General features: G+C 40.9%; 1 protein-coding gene across 1 annotated transcript; it reads left to right on the top strand.

Moving 5' to 3' along the window:
- The first annotated feature begins 8,168 nt into the window (after positions 1–8,168).
- LOC103696867 (calmodulin-binding protein 25-like) lies at positions 8,169–9,233 on the top strand. The gene has a single exon (XM_008778591.6). It carries the CDS (start codon positions 8,334–8,336, stop codon positions 8,925–8,927), a length of 594 nt encoding a protein of 197 aa, XP_008776813.4. The 5' UTR covers positions 8,169–8,333; the 3' UTR covers positions 8,928–9,233.
- The last annotated feature ends 11,104 nt before the right edge of the window (positions 9,234–20,337 follow it).

Below are 20,337 nucleotides of genomic sequence, written 5' to 3'. Positions count from 1 at the left end.
TTAGCAAGAAACAAAACTCGGTTGCACTATCTACGGCTGAAGCCGAATATGTTGCTGCCGGGAGTTGTTGTGCTCAAATTTTATGGATCAAGCAACAACTTGAAGATTATGGCATTAAACAAAATAAGATTTCCATAAATTGTGATAATACAAGTGTCATAAATCTAACTAAAAATCCAATTCAACATTCAAGAACTAAACATATTGAGATAAGACATCACTTCATAAGAGATCATGTGTTAAATGGTGATGTAATGCTTGAATTTGTTTGCACCGATGATCAACTTGCTGACATCTTCACAAAATCCTTGAGTGAAGATCGATTTTGTGTTCTTAGAAGAGGGTTAGGAGTGATTGATCCATTCTTGTGATACTCCCCTATAATTCATTGATTTTGATGATTAGCTTATATTGGATTTAGGATTTCTTGTCTATGGTCATCAAATCATTCCTTAAGTTATAAAGATTCCCATATCTCTCTCCTTTGGGCATGGAATTAACTGAGTTATTTGGTTATGTGCCAGAGTTCGAGTCGACTCGAATAGATTTTAGAGTCGGCTCGTGGGTGAGTCGACTCGCGCATATTTAGGAGTCGACTCGAGGTCGAGTCGACTCGCGACTTACCAGAGTCGACTCGAGGTCGGAAATCCGACTTTTAACCCTAAGCGGAATGTTTTTCTCTTCACTTTTATTTTCAGCCGCCACTGTTCAAAAGCCCTAGAGTCGTCTCCTACCTCGTCCCCGACCATTTTAGGTCCTTTCCCTCGAGTTTTTCTTCCATTTCTCTTGTCCATCCCTCGGTTTTTAGGTCAAAATGCCTAGAAAAGCCGTTGTCCCGAGCCGGAAGAGACCTCTCTCTGCGAGCGGCGCCGAGCGACGGTCCAAGGCACGGAACGAACCCGTGAGGCCACCACCTCCGGTTTCTTCCCCGCCTAGGCCGATTCCCTCGCATCCGTGCGCCAGGAGGGCAGTCTCTACCGGGAGGAAAGTCAACTTTGACTTCCTCTCCCGGGAAGGGTTCACCCTAGGGCATCATCTTAGGGCTCAAGGGTTAGAGTTATTCTGTTCTTTAGACCTCTTACCTATCCAGGGTTAGTTAGAAAATTTTATGGGACTGTCGCTAGAGGTAGCGGTGGTATCCAGGGAACCGTAGCGAGTGTCCCTGTTTTTATCTCGGAGGACTTCATTGCTCGAATCCTCCATCTCTCCCGAGAGAGGATTTTTTCCACTCATCTCCATGATAGGACTGAGGCCCTTACGGCCATCTTAGGGAGCCCACCTCATTCCCCAATAGAGGAGGTGTTTGCAAATCAGCTTTCAGCTGAAATGCAGCTCCTCCTAAGTATCATTTCTAGGACTCTCTTTTCCAAAACTGGTAGGTTTGACTTCATCTCTGAAAGAGACCTAGCATTGATGTTCCACATTCTCCAAGACACTCCCATCAACTTTCCCAAACTCATCTACAAATATATCTGTGAACTCCTAGATAAACCTAGGTTGAGTCTTCCTTATGGCATACTATTCACACTCTTCTTTAGGAAGTTAGAGGTCCCTATCCCTGAGGGGGAACCCTCTCATTCACTTAGAAATACTGATCACATGGGTGAGGAAACTCTCCACAGAATGGGGTTCCATAAAGTCGAGAATGTTTGGGTTAGAAAAGCATCCTCATCTACACCATCCGACCCTACCACTCATCACTCACCTAGTCCTGATCATGACCAGGACCACTACACAGCTCCTCCCACTTTTTCCTCCACTTCTGCTCCTTCATTCCCATCTACTTCTGCTGGACCATCTACAGCTCCACCACCTCAGCAACCTTTAGAAGTCCGGATCAGCACTGAGCAACTTCGGGAGATGAGACAGGATATTGTGAGGGAGCTGAGAGATGATTTATTGAGAAAGCTCCGAGGTCCACTGAGTGCTCCCTCCTCTGATGTTGTTCCCTCCTTAGCAGCCGTGTCCAAGATGGTAGCAGACTTGAAGGAGGAAATCTACAACATAAGGAGCCTAGTCCAAGCTCAATATTGGAATCTTAGCGACGTAAAGGATGACACGAGGAAGATGCGAGATAGCATCAGAAACGAACTAAGTAGCCAGAGTCAGGGTGCAGAGAGGCTAGCAAATGCCTTGATCTCCAAGCTTGACACCCTCCAAGAAAGTGTGACCCAGCTCACTTCGATACAGTCTAGGGCCATCTCGGAGATCATCGAACAGCTAGAAAACGTCTCTGAGGGGATAAGCTTGGTCATCAAACATACCAGACTGAGTACGGGAGCCACATCCTCCACTACAAAGAAACCCTAGCGTATTTTTTTTATGATGTACAGTCCCTTGAGGACTTTTTATGTTATGTAATCACACTTGTACTCAAATTTGACTTTAATACAATGAGTAGAAATTTTCTTTCAAAACTGTGCAATTTGAGTTTTTATACTTTTCTGTGTTTTGTGCCTTTTTGCTATGATGACAAAAAGGGGAAGAAAATATGATGAATTGAAATGTAAAGGGAATCACTAAAAAAAAAATCCTTAAAGCAAAAAGTAATTTGTTCTTAGTGGATTCGATACCTCGAGGCTCATTATCTCTCTATTGGGGCTCCTCAAGGAGTAATCTCCAGAATCCATTCAAGAGATATTCGGAGATTAGTTGAATCATACTCAAGAAAAAATTGACAGATTTTCCCTCTGAAAGTAAGAATTTAAGCTCAAAAGCTTCAAGACATTAAAAGAAAAATTCAGAGAACCTAAACAAAATTGAATGCATATCTTGAGGAAGGGAATCTGAAATCTCAAGAAAGCAAATTCATTAAACACATATAAGCCAAACAATTGATTGTATGATATGAAGGCTTATATAATTCCAAATGAAAGGGGGAGCTCTAATTTCAGGATTTACTGATTCATACCTTTCAATTTTGGATAAATTAAATGACTAGACATTTGAATTCATTTCAAAACTTTACTATAAATCACCTTTTGGTTGAGTAATTCACTTTACGAATACTCAATGTTTTGTCATCATCAAAAAGGGAGAGATTGTGGAGTGATTGGTTATACCCGTATTTGATTTTGATGAGCTCAAAGCATTTGAGTATATTTCATGTTGTACTAATGAATTCAATCTAGTGTTTCAGACAAATATATGTGAATTTATCTTTAAGAGCATCGAGCTTTTGTTCAAAGTCATTTGGCTAAGTGTTGAACTCAATTAAGCCAAAGTTTGAAGCTCGAGTCGACTCCGTAAGATTACGAGTCGACTCCAAGTGTTTCAGAGGTTCTGGCACAAGCTCGAGTCGACTCCGATACACTACGAGTCGACTCTGACTGAGAACAGACAGAAGGACAGAAAGATGAATTTCAGACCCTGTCACCGAGTCGACTCCGACGATTTCGAGTCGACTTCGATGCTTGCCGAGTCGACTTCCGACAGTTTCGAGTCGACTCCAAGGAGTAGCAGACAGAAAGACAGAGAAGTATTTTTTAGACCCTGTTACCGAGTCGACTCCAGAAGGATTCGAGTCGACTCCTAATAATGCCAGAGTCGACTCTCAGAGGAAAGCAGGCTGAAAGGCAGAAAACCAAACAAAGTGACTCTGTAAACGAGTCGACTCCGAGAATACGAGAGTCGACCCCAAGTCAGCGAGTCGACCTCAACAAAGTGCGAGTCGACTCCGAGGCAGTTCAACTCGAAAGACAGAGGATCAATTTTCGGGCTCTGAGAGCTGAGTCGACTCCAAGATAATCCGAGTTGACTCCGAGGTAGTTCAACTCGAAAGACAGAGGATCAGTTTTCGGGCTCGGAGAACCGAGTCGACTCCAAGATGATCCGAGTCGACTCGAGAGAGAAATGCAGAAAAATAGATCTCTGAAATCCTGAGAACGAGTCATCTCCAAAATGCCAAGTCATCTCCAGATCTTAGCGAGTCGTCTCCAGGTTTGGCCCGAGTCGACTCCAGGACGGGACAACACTTTAATTCAATTCCTGAACAGTGGGCGAGTCGTCTCCAGTAAAGCATGAGTCGACTCCAGCAACAGCCGAGTCGACTCCAGATTGAGCGAGTCGACTCCGACCCCAACGGATACATTGTCAGGAGGTGCAGACTGTGCAGAACGGCCACAAATCAGTATCTAACGGCTATTTTTCAAGTGGGACTGTTTAAATAGATAGATTGAACAGTAGTAGATATTAAGAGAGTTACTCCATCTGTGCATTAAGTGTTTTCCAACTATCAAGAGTCTATTGGGAGAAAAGACAAGCAAAAGAAGGAAGAAACGCATTCAATACATTCCTAGAAGTCTTCCCTTCGCATTCAAGGCTCTTCCTCTGACATCAGATCTTCAGTGCACTCAAAAAGAAGACTCAGAGCTCGAGAAGCCCTTCTCTTCCTCTTCCGAAATCTGTTTGAGGGCTTCTAACTTTACTCTATTCATATTGATTCATATTTGCTTGTTAAGAAGCTTTCCTTGTATCTTTTTCCAAACTATTTTCTTACTTGATTCAATCAGGGGATTGAATCAAGGGTTGTAAGGTTTGTTGGTGAGCCGAAGTTAAAACCAACGGTGTAAGGGTTCGATTGTGATCCCGGAAAAACAATCGGGTGGTTTTAGTCGGTGAGCCTGTGAAAACCGACCGAGTTCATTGTGATCTCGCGAAAACAATAAGTTGGGTTGTGAACTTGTAAAACAACCGGCTGTGATCCAAGGGATTATAGTGAACTCCCAAGTTAAGCTTGGGGAGTGAATGTAGGAGCAAGGGTTAGCTCCGAACCACTATAAATTGGTTTGTGTTTGTATTGGCTGCTGTCCTCTCTCTCTCTTCATTCACTTCATCTAGTAACTTAACTAATTTGCTTGCAATCGATTTAGTTAATTACTAATCATAGTTTTTAATTGGTCGAGAATTAATCCAAACCCAATTCACCCCCCTCCCCCTCTTGGGTTGTCTTCTTGGGCAACAGTCTTTTCTATAAATATGCGGTGTTTGTTACATGCTTGGTTCAAGGCGTGACACTTCATCTCTCTTAGATCTTTAAGAAAACCACAAAAGAAGAGGGCCCCCTTCCGTTAGTGCCAATATATTGTCATTCAAAACTTGACCTAATGGATAGATGAGCTGACAGGTATGCCATTCTGTTTGGTTGAGTTAGAGGGGCATAGCATAGTACTGGAGTTATTCTACAACCACATGGGGTCTCTAAAATGTATCCGGCTGGAGACCCTTCGATGCTTAAGTTAGACAGAGTTTCAAGAGGAAGTAGAAGAGATGAAAGGGAGAGAAGCATAAGAGTATTGTATTTGGATTTCTTTCATACTTGAGGGGTCTCTATGCTTGGTATTTATAGAGAAAAGGACACGAATCTGCATGGTTAAAATCATGCAACTCGCAGATGAGCAGTTGAGTTCTTTCTATATCTATTGATCATAGTAGTTATAATATTCTTTTTTAGGTGTGCCGCAATCCGACGCTTTTCTTATCTGTTGATCTGATCGGTTACGATATTTTTTTTGGATATTATTGAAATTGTGCAATCTATAATTAATCATGCTAATTGCTTGAAGATTTGATTGGTCGTTGATTTTGTTGAACATCTGTCATCGTTTAGTTAAAGCGCTAAGCTACTTCGAACCATATCACAATTTTTTTAATAATTTTAAAATATTTATTTCATGATTTATGCATGCTTGGATTATGCAGTAATAATTCATTACCTGATAATTTTTGCGCATCTGCAGCGGGCCAATTCATAACAGCACATTTCAATTTCTAAAGCAGTACTATAACCATATACGTGCATTAACTCATCACAACTCCTATTCTTTCTTCTCTATCTCCTCATGATGATGTATCTTTTCATGATAGGGACTCATTTAATGAAGCACAAGCTGCATATTTCCCTTGAGAAGTCCAAGAGTATTACGGAGAACTTAATATTTTATTTGTTGTAATGAGGACATATTGGAACGTCTTTTTTTTTTGCTTCTTTTTTAAATTTTCTTATGATGTTAGCTCAACTTCCAAGTTACCGCAATCTCTAGTTTCGAAACTCTTCGTTTCTATCGCAGCACAAATAAAAAAAAATCTTCATCTATAAACAAAATTATCCTAATTGACTAGCCTGTAAAATAAAATTAAAGTTTAAACTTGTTAGAAGGAGCGTCCAGATTCGAGAACAAGTCACATCCACTTATAGGGCGACACCGTGCCAAACGGGGCTACAAGTATCCTCCGTCAATCCGATTTGACTCTCTATGGGTCTAGATGACTCCGAATCTAATCCGAAGTCCAAACAAACGGCGATGATTCTTTTTTCCATACGATGTTCTAGCCTGAGACTCAACCGGTCAATCCTTGTAGGTACTTGGCGTCGATCGGGTGTACCTCGAGGGAGACTCATTTGTGGTGATCGATTGGATCCGAGGAGCGGATCGGTATGGCGATAGTTATCCTCTTATCTGGAAGACTCGTAGGATGGCTCAGTTGATAGGTGACTTTCAGGTAGTACACGTATTCAGAGAGGCAAATCGGCAGCAGATTGGGTCGTCTCCTTTGTCGTCCGGCATTTCGAAGATTTTTTGTGGACGTCTGTATCAGACATTCATTCTCATTTATATTTTTTACTTTTCTGTGATCTGGGAGGCTATACCCTATATGAAATGAGCAGTCACTTTTTTGTTAAAAAAAAAACCCGGCCAATCCTTCTTCTCAAAATCCAGCTGTCACCTTCCCTCTAGAACCATGCGACACGCATCCCTGACGCCACTTCAGCTCATTTAATTATGTCATCGCTGACGTAGGAACTCTGGCTCTTCGTCTTCCCCTCCCGTCCCCATCTTACCGCAGTCCATTGCCGCAATTCACTGTCGTACCCTCAAGACGTTCTCATCATTCAGGGCGCAAAATTAGGTTGACGATTTCATTATGTTACCAAACCGTGGTTCATATCATAACATAAATAACTGAGATCAATTCGTCGTCTTCTTGGCGTATATCTCATAGGTCAGTATACTTCTAGACTTCTAGGTATATTCAAAAAGTAGAATATGTCTGTGGATTAGGTTGCGTTGCACTTGGCTTATCACTTTGGTCAGTATTTGAACCTTTTTGGTTTTTTTAGTGGGGAGCTCAAAGACGGATGATGTATTGGTAGACCTGAACATATTTATGAATATTATGTATGATATGTAAATCCATCCAACTAAAAAAAATTAATTCTACGTACATGCATCACATGCCCATACAAATTGTTTAATCAAAATAATCGCTTGATAAATAATGTTTGCAAAATAAAGTATTATGATTAATAGTGTGCATGGTCATATGGTGCAAGCTATAATTTTTTCCTGAATGGGCTCGTTGGATAAGCATAGTAATGTAGATAATCTAAAGCAGAGGTGCTGTTTGTTTGGTGGGCTAATTAGGTGGCAGCCGCCAGTTGCAAGTAAATAAGAGAATAAAGGCGTCAAATTTCGAGAAGCTGTCAACGGGGCCCAACCCCGAGAGCGATTTAACCATGGTTGACGCTTGGACAGCAAGCATGAGAGCGATTTAACCAACAGGCCCAGCCCCCACGCATGGGGTCCACCGACGACGCGGCTCGGAGCGTCAACGCGTCATCTTCCCTGAAATTTCTTTTTTTTCTTAAAAATATTATGAAAATGCAAGACCTATGTGAAACCGATGTGGGAGGCCAAGCACATTCTATTTGGGAAAAATGCAGCTACAGTAATCGATTGGATACGAAAGAAAAAATAGAAAGAGGTTGTAGACCCTTAGCAGCTCAGCGACATCCGATGATTGGTGGAGAGGTGCGGCACATTTTAAATTGTGCTTGTGTATCAAAAGATGAACCAAATTGCTAGTTGGGTTGCCTCCTCTGTTCAGCATTTCAAAGAGATTTTTTTGGACGCATGAGGAGTTTTCCTGTATATGCTTTGTTACTCTCTTTCGTCTTATTCTAAAAAATAAAATTAAATAAAATAAAAATCTGTATGAAAAAAAAATTGAGAGAAAATATTTTGGACAGGAAAAAATAAATAAAAATAAATCTGAAACCATTGCTCCGACACTTAGTTTTGGCCGCCAGGAGACACGTGGCCCGTGAAACGCGGTTTCCCCCAAAGCCCTATTAAATGAGACCCTTTTGGAGAGCTGAGCATCCCAAACCCCTTTAAAACCGCCTCCCTTTCCCCTCTCTTCCTCCCTCATCACTTCTCCCCTCCTCTCCTCCTCCTCCTCCTCCTCCTACTAAAACCCTTCTCTCAACTCCACTCGGCAACATTTCTTCTTCACAAAATTTTCCCATAAATTCTAATCCAAATCCGTCCAAGATGGCAGAGAATTGCTCGACCTGGGCGTCCTGGATCTCCGATGCCTTCGCCCGCGAGAGCGAAGAACTCACCAGAGCCCTCCAGATCTCCCTCTCCGACGACTCCCCCGCCCCCAACCTCCCCTCCTCCTCCTCCCCCGAAACCCTCTCCGCCGCCGCCTCCTCCTCCCTCCTCCGCCACCTCGCCGCCGCCGATATCGATTCCGGTTCCACTCGCCGCCGGAATCCGATCCCGTGCTCCCCCTGCTCGAAGGTCTCCAAGAGGAAGTCCCGCGCGTCGTCGAAGCGAACTTCGACGACCTACATCAACGCCGACCCGGCCAACTTCCGCCAGATGGTCCAGCAGGTGACCGGGATCCAGCTCGGCGACGCCGGCCTGCCGGTCGAGCCGGTGCTGAAGCCTGAGCCGCAGAGCTGCCTGCCGACGCTCGACACGTCCGCCTTCTTGCTCGACCGGGCCGGTTTGGTAGGACACGCGGCACACGCCGCTGCGGCCCACGGCTTGTCGTTCGGGCCGGCGGCGGTCGAGGCCCCGGCGTTCGACTTCGACCCCTTAGCAAGCTTCCCCACTTTGGAGTCGTGGAGCGTGATCTAACAACGGAGAAAATTATATATATTTTCCTTGCCTTACTTTTTTCATCAGACGTCTGATACGGATCCGATGGATGTGATTTGTACAGCGCACGATTTCCCATGTGATGTACATGTGGTGGGGCCGAGTTGGGACTTTGTCGTATTTTTCTTTTTTTATTTGCTATATTAATGTTGTTTTTTAAATTTCCTTTTACGATAGTTTAATATAAGATGTTGACCGAATATAGTGATTATCTGCTGAGAATATTATGGACGGTCAGCGTCCTTTTCATGGAGATAATGCGGAGATCTTCTGAAACTTGATGAATGGCTCATGTCAACTTTAACGGTGCTTTTTGATTGAAGTGGGAGAATAAAGCTTTCCAAAATTGTATGTAGGTAGAAGATAACATAACTGAGAGCACTGTTATGAGCAGTACCATTTCAGCCATGGAAGTAATCACAAAATGGAAGTAATTGTTCTGAAATCCATGCTGTTGTAGTTTTGACTGTTCATCAATGTTAATGATGGGGAGTGCCAGATATGTGATCCTAGATCATAAAATAAACCTCAGCTCCGGTTGATTTGTTCCCACAAATTGCTCTTAATTCATATAATTATTGCATACCTTTATGTGAGCTGTCTCAAAGACATGCATGTAAAGTTAAATTTCTTGTGTCCATCATTGCAAAACGATTATGAATACTTGTCGATGGAAGGATATGCTTTCTTCAATCACGCAAACATAAAACGTTGGAAGCTTTGATCGTTGGTGTTATATGATCTGATGCTCTAAAGCCATCAATCTGATCCCAGAATTCATCAGCAAGATTTCTTCTCTTTTCCTTTGCGTACAAAATTGATGCTGCTTACAATCTTCCGACTTGTGAGAGCCAAACTCAGGCTTGTCGTTTGAATGCGGATTCAAGCATAATATATATTCTAAAAACCTTTTTGCACTGACTGCATGCATGTCCCAGTTTCATATGGGCGGCTATTCTATCCTTCATGTATCGGAGCCTTGTTCTCTTCTGATTTCTAGACCAAACAGGAGATTTTCTTTTTCTTTTTCTTTTTCTTTCTGTTCTGGTCTTGGGGACTGGCGAGGCAACCAAGTGCTCTGCAAGAGACACCAACTCCATTCATGAAGTCCAGAGCTTAGGCAGGACTAGTGCAAGTCAAGATAGTATGCGTGTACAGTTAATTCAACGGCCTCTGATGTAATCCAATTCTACTGTGATGCCAGTCACCATACCAGATCCCCAGAAGCGGACAGAGTGGTTGTTGTTGTTAACCAAATAGCACTCCAGCGCTCTACGAATTAGTTGACTTCCAGAGTCAGTAGAATAACGTTACATCCTCGGGACTTTCACGCCTGTGCACGGTTGCCGTCAACCGATTGATTGCAGCCAAGCATGCTTCCAACACAATGCTTTCGTAGGGATGATGTAATATTTGTTCATTTGTTCGAAAGAAATTAGCGTGATAGCTTTGCATGGAACAATGCTGTAGCGATAAAAAATATAAATACTCCGACCACTCCGCTGCATGGTCGAATATTTTATCAAGATTATGCAATATAAAAAATATTTAAAATAAATCGCAAATGGCTGTTATTCGCTGTTGCAATGAAATAATTGGTTAAGAGTAAAACAATGATGCTATTTGCTTAAGCAACTGCTTATTGAATGGACAAAAACTGCCACTACAAAAAAAAATTATTTTTTTTGACGTTTTTTAATGCATATACCGGCGTCGATTATTTTATTGCCGATACTTTCTAAAGCGTCGCAAAAGTGTCGGCAATATGAGTGTAGAAATTTTATTTACTGACGCTTATAAGCATCGAAAATTTTGGTATTGCTGACGCTTAAAGCATAGTTAGAGTTATTTTTTTAAAAAAAATATTATTTTTTTTAAAATTATATATACATTATTTACCAAATACACATATAACAAAAATTACATACATAACAAAAGTCGCTTGTCACAATCAAATGAATTATTCAAAATAATTATATTATCATATTGTTATCATTTGACATAGACATTTAAGATTAAAAATATTATATTTAGATGAACGGGCGAACATTTTAGAATGTCCATTGTAATAGAATATTAACGGCTAAATAATGATTGTTATTTAATTTTCCATCATAAATATATCAAACATAATGGGGGTTTCTAAAATCATTATATTGGCGTCTATAATGTATGATGACCATTATTTTAACTTCTATTGATATATGGTAACATTCATCTTGAATCAACTCATTTATCAAATCCATTGACCGGTTAGAAGAGTTCACAAAATTCACTTTTGGGTCAATATATCCAATTCTTTTTCACTGTTGGGTTATCTAAATCAGTCTCACCGGTGCATCATATAAGATACACAAAGTATGCTGTAGGAGAATATTATAGTAAAATAATAGTGTGACATGGACATACTAGTCCAAACAATGAAATACCAATTACTAATGGGTGAATTAGGACAATTAATTTGCAACCCTTAGCCAAGCCAGAGATACTAACAACCCATGTTTCTTTCCCCAACAGCCTCAATATCTGCTGGATTTGGATCCAAATCGGGTCTCCCATTAGTGGATCCGACCTAGTTAGAGAAATAAGATATATGGGATGAGAGAGTGGGAGTTATCCACTCTATCTATGATGGGCCTGCGAGGCTGAAAAACCAGTTAGTTTTCCCCTATAAAGCGAGTCTTTTGTAACAACACATAAGAAGAAGAAAAACATGTAGAAACACGCATGACGCAACGAAAAAGCTCTCACCATAGTTGAAGGCTTTTGTGTTGTGGAACCATTATCTTTACTCTTCTAGTACGGATTTCATAGCGCACTTTCATTCTAGAAGATGTTAAAACAACTAGTCTAAGATCCATTTGGGCTTACTTGAAGGTATACAAGTTATAGTTTCGTTTATGTAATTTTTGTTTTGGAATTTTTAGTTTTCTCATTAGTATTAGAGCCTGCTATATATGGTTATTCTTATCGCCCGAAATGCACTAGGGGTTCATTTTGATATATGACGTCCATGGAGGTCGTGAATTCAAGCCTATGTACATGAACATGGCACTTTTACCATGTCCAATAGTCTTTCATGGCAACTTTTTGTAAGCTTTTTTTGAGGCCATGAAATTCATGTATGTTGTGCACCGGAAGCTTTGAGCATAAATGGTTGCGTAGTTTGAGAGAAAACTGCAAATCTATTTCGTGACTTGTAACTACCATTTTCTCTCTCATACTAGCATTTTATTTTTACGAAATCAGTACCAAAGATTTTACTCTTGATAAGATTTTGATTGGTACTTAATTTGCATAATTTGGTTGTGTGGGTTAATTGTGGCTAATTGAGAGTATCTCAAAAACAATTCCCAGTCCTAGAGGGGCATGTGACGCACACACCACTTTCCTCCCACTGCCGATCGCCGACGGCCCCATTGAGATGAGTCCAACGGTCATGTTGCTATGACATGCGGACACGTACAGGGTGGCACACGACCTGGACGCGCCTTGCCGGCGTGCCACAGCGACGTGTCGCCATGCATCCCGCGTGCGGCACCAAATGCCTGACACGACCCGTCACATGCACGCTGCGGCGCTGGAACGTGCCAATCCGAGGCTTGGAGGCCCACGCGCACCTGATTTCGCATAGGGCGCCTGCAGTGGTTGAAGAGGTGGTTTTTTTTTTTATGCTCCACCGGCTACTCACACTAATTTGACATGAGTACAACCATCACTATTAAGAGAAAGAGATGGTTTTTAAAAGTGGTTTTCAGCACGATGCTTTATTTTTTACAAAGAATTCGTCTATATGGCAAAGTTTATTTTTTTGAACAATGTTTAAATTTTATTTAATTTTTGATTATCTTTTAAGATTTAATCAAAATTGTTCTTTTTTGCGCCAAGTAGGAGGGCGTGGTGCGCACCAGGATGGCCCATTTTAAGTGCCTTTTGGGCCAGACGAAGAGTGGATAATTAATGGACAGAGGTGCATGGATAAATTTGAAAGTCCTTTATGGGAGGGTGGGCAAGAAAAGTTCGAAAATTGCCGGATTAGCAGCCATATTATATTTACACATTTATGAAATTATGTTTTGATAATCTCATATTAAGCTCCAAATATTTTCTGATGCTTAATTATGATGACCATGCAAGCATGGTTCGATGTTTTCATAAGCATATTACGGTATAATTGGCATGCATAATTATTTCCTGGATTTAATTCCATTTAATTGGCATGGATTAATTATTTATGGAACACTATGAAACAGCATCTATGGATTATGTTATCTATGATTCACGATCTTAGGGCAGCTGGAAATGTCTTGACCGACGAACAGCAAATCCAAGTAATCCTCCATTCCCCTTCCAATTCCTCGAATGATATGAGGATGCGCATCATACATATATAATGAGAACATCGAGACACTCGATGATCTGGCGCGTCATCTTGAGCTGGAGGATGAGCACCGTGGGGCCGCACAGCTTGAGGGTTACGCTTATGTGGTGGAATCAAGCTCATGTTGCATCCAGCAACAAGCGCAAAAGAGATGTTGTTGATGAGGGATCTGATGGGGATGTGCCCAGGAGGGTGAAGTCCAAGCGCAAGAGGGGCGCATGGTGGAAGAAAAGACAAGGCTAAATGGTCTCTTTCAATTATGAAAGAAGGCACACTTCAGCGTCGGTTTTTAGCGATGCTTTTTAGCGTCGGCGGTTAGCATCGCTAACTGTCAGTAGAGTAGCTATAAAATCAAAATTTATCAAAATAAATAAATTTTCAGAACATCAGAAAATCCCCTCTTCCACAAGGATGATAAAAAAAGAAAAAAAACATAGCATTAACTTTAAAAACGAAGAGAACACTATCAATGCAATCTCATCAAGCCGATTTTAGGATTAATATGATAGAAGCACATTCTTGTCCGAAGCCAATGCCCAAACCACATTTTCTGAGATAATCTATAAGGCACTAAAACATGAGATTTATCTAGATCAAAATAGGAAGTAAAAAGTGAAACCCTCAAAAGTCCTCCCAATCACCGAAGCTGCAGAACATACAATAACAAAGACAACAAACACTAAGAATCCTAAGTTAGGGAGATGCATGGTGTGACCGGGCTACTGTGTGGGCATTTCTTCAAACACTTGTTGGACGACACTTGGCGGATCGCAGAGCCATTGTGCCGGCCGGATTGGAGGCCAACACAGGCGACGACCCTTTGTGTCCAAAGGGGGGAGGGCGGGACCTCCTCCAAGAATGACCGGGCCGGATCCGACATGGTTTGCGGTGGCCCAAGAAGCACCGAGGCGGCCGATTTGGTCCGCCTAGCGCATCACCGCAGAGGAGCTGGCTGTACTTTGGAGGAGCTGGGTGGATCCATTCACCTTCTCACTGGTGATACGCTCGATGTGGATGACCCACTTCTTGCGGTAGACCTGTACGACCTTGCCCTCCTATTCCTTGTGGGTGCCACGTACGACCTGGACCTCGTCATCATTGTAGACAGGGACCGACCGACTGACTTCAACTCGCCGCTTCTCCTCTCTGGCAGCAGCTGGGTTGTGCTTTAGGGCACCAAATGGCAGTAGGACGACCTATATCTTATTTGGGTGGAGGGAAAATGGTCTCCGACGATGCTTATAAGCGTCGTCTTAGTCCCAGGCTCCCCATTCCTATAGTCAACTTTGGTGTTAGAGGCCAAAGCTTGATCTATAACGATGCTTATAAGTGTAATTTTTTATAGGATTCCGACAACAGTCATAAGCATTATCTAATCTGGATTCCACTCGATGCCACTAAGAAGCGTCGGCAAATTTTAGCACGGTGACCAAATTGCAGACACTCCTTTTTTGCGTCGGCAGCTAAGAGTTGGGAAAACCCATTTTTGCTATAGTGTTTGCTATGCAGTCAAGTATTAATTACTCAATCTCTCCCTACGTGGATTGTACATACAGGATCAATAGAACATGTAGCAAGGGACTGAGTTGGGTTCATGGAGTAGCACTAGATTCCTACTAGAAGTTGAAAACTTGTCATGGGAAATGGATCTAGTAAAAGAGATGTCAGGGTTGGTACCTACAAGCTGGACATGCTTGGTTGTTGCACGCTATTTCTTCCTGATGTTCTACATGCTCCAGAAACTTGGTGGAATCTCTTCCTTATAAATACCATGCTTAGCTTGGGATTTAAGTTTATTTTTGAGTTTGAGTATGTTTATATGTATTTGGGTACTATGTATTATGGTTCTGGTTTTGTTTTAGATGACTTTATGGTAGGACATTGACCATCTGGTTTTAATCAAAGTTCATATTCTCTATTGATGTCTAGTGATAATGCTGCTATTGGTTATGTTAGATGGTATGCTAGTTTAGGCCATATTGGGCAAGATAGGATGGCTAATTTAGTTAGAGAAGGCCTTTCAGATAATCTTACCAAAGTTTTCCTACCAACATGTGATTATTTAGCTGGGAAGTCAACTAGAAAATCATTTGGTACAACTATAAGAGCATCTAATCCTTTAGAGTTAATTCACTTAGACATCTTTGGCCCAATGAATATGAGGGCTAGACAAGAGGCTTCCCATTTCATCACATTCATAGATGACTTTTCACGCTATAGTCATGTCTATTTAATCTTCCATTAGTCATAAGTATTGGATTGATTTAGACGACATATGAAAGAGGTTAAGAATCCATTAGACAAGAATATTAACTCTTAGAGCTAATTGTTGTTGTGAGTATCTTTCTCAGCAATTTAAAAAGCTTTATGATTAAAAAAGAATTCTTAGAAAATTAACGATTTCAGCCACATCACAATAATGGTGCTGCTAAAAGGAGGAATTGTACATTGTTAGACATGGTGAGGTCAATGATGATGCAAACCAACCTGCTTATCTCATTTTGGGGGGACACATTATTGTATGTTGCTTATATTCTTAATCGTATACTGCTTATATTCTTAATCGTATGCCCTCTAAATCAGTACTTTCCACCCTATATAAGTTATGGAATGGCAGGAAGCCTGACCTAGGCAAATTATGCCCTTGGGATCGATAGTTTATGCTCACAACACTTCTCATAGTCATAGAAAGTTAGGCCCAAGAGAAGAAATGTATCTTTGTTTGATACCCTAAGTGCTTTAAGGGTTGTATGTTCACGGGATGTGGATTTCTTAGAGGAGGATTTCCCAAGGAGAGGAGTGGTAATTAGGGAAGTAGATCTCTATAAGATGGAGGATCCAAACATAGGTGCTCCTAATAGCCTAGTAGAGAATCAAGATGAAGTTCCTTTACCTGCTAGATAAAGGAACTTCATCAGGTTTAGTGCCAAATACTTACATTGAGAAGAACCTTGAATATTTCCAAATACAAGCCCATATACACTCGTTATGAAAGGTGAAATGTTGGGCCAAGAAATGTATCCCATGACGCCAGAAGAAATGGAAAAGATAGCTCGAGTATCCTTTGAAAGTACTGTTGGTAGTCTGGTGTATGTTATGACGTATACTCAACCCAACATTTATTTTGCAGTTAGACAGGTCAATAAGCTCCAATAGAACCCTTGGATATGCTCATTGGAAAGTGGTCAAGAGGCTACTTAGGTATGTAAAAGGGACAACACACTACATGCTTTGCTATTAGGGGTCGGGTTTGCACTTAGTCGGATATAGTAATGCTGACTGGAGTAGTGACCCAGAGGAGTGCAAATCGACAATAGGATATGTGTTCTTACTTAATGATGATGCTGATACTTGCAGTAGCAAGAAGCAATCATGTATAGCATTGTCCACCATGGAGGCTAAATTCATTGCATATTTAGCAGCGGTCCAAGAAATTGTTTGGTTAAGGAGGTTCCTTTAGCACTTATGAATTTTTGCATAGGCTTTAGTGCTTGTTAAGATTCATTATGATATCATGGCAGCATTGGCAATGCCCATGAAAAAGACCCCAAATATCATCGAATAATCAAACACAGGAATTAATTAACTTCATTCGAGATATTGTGGCACAAAAATGAAGTAAACTTGGAACACAGATCTATGAGTTGTATGATAGCTGATCCCCAGACAAAACCTATAACAAGAGATATACATTTGGCTCAAGTTAGGGCACAAGGACTGCATAGATTATAATTGTGTTTGTTTTAATTAATTATTTCATAATGTAATATATATTGAGATATTATTTTATGATTAATGCACATGATGTTTTATTTCATTATTATGGCATGATATTATTTGGTAAATTAGCACACACTCGATATGCAATTGGGCCCATGATAAAGATATCTCAACAGGCATTGATTAGCTTACCCGCACAAGTGATCGTCTTTAGTGCTTGCATACAAAGCAAATATGAGACACATGTTCGTGCATGTCTCTTGGTTGGAGCCATGATGAGGACATTTCTTTTGTTGACTAAAATGAATAGTCCCAAAATTCATCTAGCCTGTAGATAGCTGAATGCGAGATCTTAATTTGGCACTTTAAGCGGCGAACAAATAGAGAACTCAAGTTAGGTTCTTATGTTACTAGAGTAAGATTTGTATGGCGAGAGATTAGACTTACACTCTTTTTGGAAAAGAGAGCTCTATTGTAGTATGTATTTCATACTATATTTGCTTTGTCGATCGATAAGTAGAGATGAGTGAATGGATCCTTGCTTCCTCACCATATGAATCCTATGGCTATATTAATTGAACCCAATTTTATACCTTTTGTGACCTTTGACCCCTGAGATCACGAGTCGAATTCTAAAGATCATGAGTCGACCCCTGAAGAAGTTAAGTCGATCCATCTACGCCTGAGAACAGTAACGACTAGTTTTTCTATAAATTAGAATGGCCGTTCTGACCTCCCAATGACTCTTTCACCCTATCTAATGGCTAAAAATATCTTTCAACCATTTTTTTGAGAATATAAATGTATAGGAATAACAGAAGAAAGACAACAAGAAAAGAATTTGAACATAAGAAAAAGAGAGATAAGAAAAAAAAAAGAACAACTTCAAGTACATTCATTGAGAGGCAAACAAGCACATCTTTTATTGTCAGAAAGAGTTGGTGTAGAGCATTCATGCTCATTCAAGGCTAACCACCTACTTCCAAAGCTCTATTGATTCTTTGTCTATTTGTCTTTAAGGGGCTGTAATTTCTTTTTGTTACTTTTTCTTCTTATACTCTGTTGTAACAAGTTTTCAGGATTGAAACTTGAAAAAAGCTTCATCCAAATCTGGAATTGGATTGTGTTAAGCCTAGAAAAGGCCTGGTGGTGGTTTTGATTGATTTTTAGAAAAAATCAACTAGGTTGAAATTCTCCAGAAAGGTGTCTTGGAGAGTGGATGTAGAAGCAAGGTTGACACCGAATTATTATAAATTCTTGTGTTTGTAGTGATTGATTGTATGTATCATTCTCTTGCATTCTTACTTGCTCATAGTTTATATTTCCAATCGCACTTAGTAAATCTTCAGTCTGCTGCAGTTTACTTTAATTTTTTGAACAATCCTATTCACCCCTTTCTTGGGCTGCATAGCTAGGCAACATAAAGAAATAAGAAGAAAACAAAATAAAAAGCCCAAAAGAGGGGGAGAAAAAGATGTAGCAGTTTAGGCTTGCCTGTAGCTACCTCTTCCTCTCCCTATCTCTTAGGTATCAAGCCTTTCATCAAAGAAGCCTCCAACCAAGGGGAACAAAGGAGGTCTTCTTCCTGTTTTAGGTGCAAAGGCTAGATATGAGTGATAAGATTAGAGTTTTGGTCCGAATAGAGATAAAAGATATGACATGGGGAAAAGGATGAAGGTCTAGTATTTTTTTATAAATTCTTGCTAAGTCACCTATAGGCTTTCAAATCTTCCTTATTTTCTTTTCACCTTTGAGGTGGAATAAGGGGTATTTATTTAGGAAAAGAAGTGGTTTAAGGGTTAGAATTTAATGAAGGGTGGAAAAGTAATAAATCTAATAGTTGATATAGGGTGCTAGTTGGTTGAATCCTATTAGTAAGAATATAAGACAGAATTGGATAGGGCTATGATTGAGTAAGAGTGTTTCTTGTATTTTTATGGATGGTTGCATCATGAATAGTATGATTTCAATTTATTAATATAATAATTTTATAATTTGTTGATAAATCTAAAAAAATGGTCACATTACTTACTTTTTGAGTGAAATAAAATTATAGGTCCAAATAATTTCGACAATCTCTCTTAGAACCTAAACTCCGGTGAGTGTTTAACTGAAATCTCGAATGAGCATCATGAGCCAAGATCGTTAGAAGTCAAGGGGAGAAAGAAAAGAAATCAATTGGGGTGGCGATCAATCAAACCTATCAACGGTGAGGCGACAAAAAGTGTGGGGGTCTTTAAATAACCGTTGGAGGCTAAATTTCATAGCTCTTGTAAGAAATTGGCATGGAGGATCAGTCCATCTACTCCAAATTGAATAGGACTCTATCTCCTACTCCAAGTCAAACAATACTCTATTTTTTTTTCCATCGTCTACTCTAAGTCGAATAAGGTTCTTATTAGTTAGGCTGGATATTATGCTATAATTTTGTAGCTAAGAGATTTTAATTAAACCCATAAGTTAGACTCATATTCTAATATGGATCCTAATATAATCAGGATGCATAACTAGTTGAATTAAAATGTAAATTCTAATAAGGTTGGGATAAAAAATGACTCTGAACATTCATGAGCTGGACACACTGTCTTTCTGCATTATCTATCCATATAGGATTTGATTATTCTAATTGCAAATTTCATTGTTTCTGTTGGTGGAAAAATGGACCACCCCACAAATACAATTATAGCACCCAAATCCGTCCGCTCTCGAGCTCATCCAAGTGATCAGGCTCTTCCGCTCTCGAGCTCATCCAAGTGATCGGGCTCTTCCGCTCTCGAGCTCATCCAAGTGATCGAGCTCTTCCGCTCTCGAGCTCATCAAGTGATCTTCTAAGTGATCGAGCTCATAGGCCGAGCCGAGCACAGCAGGCCGAGCACAGAAGGCTGCCGACCACAGAAGGCTGCCGACCACAGAAGGCCGAGCACAGAAGGCCGAGCACAGAAGGCCGAGACCAGAAGGCCGAGACCAGAGAGCCGAGACCAGAAGGCACAAGATCTCCGCAGGCATTCGGCACACCCTATCATTAATGCATGAGACCCCCTCAGGCCTCCGATGCACTCAGTCATTAAATGAACACGGCTCAAGATGATCTCCGGATCACTGAACCATCAAAGCGTACGGCTCTTTCTGACCACCGGTTCACTCAGCAATCAATGCACTTGTCATCTACGGACCCCAGGCCCACCACGGCCGGCGGTTCAACCACCCCAACGGGTCCGATCAATCGTGACAGCTCCCTGACAGTGACGGTAACCCATTAATTCGCCCAGTCACATCACAGATAATCCT

This window comes from Phoenix dactylifera, chromosome 17, assembly GCF_051530095.1.
Source record: "Phoenix dactylifera cultivar Ajwa chromosome 17, Ajwa_hap1_PhDact_Kaust_v1.1, whole genome shotgun sequence".
Taxonomy (NCBI): domain Eukaryota; kingdom Viridiplantae; phylum Streptophyta; class Magnoliopsida; order Arecales; family Arecaceae; genus Phoenix; species Phoenix dactylifera.
Note: the sequence above shows the minus strand (reverse complement) of the source record. Positions and strands in the feature narration are given on the sequence as shown.

Excerpts from the sequence above, each read along its gene's own strand:
- LOC103696867 (XM_008778591.6), top strand. The coding sequence starts at position 8,334 with ATGGCAGAGAATTGCTCGACCTGGGCGTCCTGGATCTCCGATGCCTTC.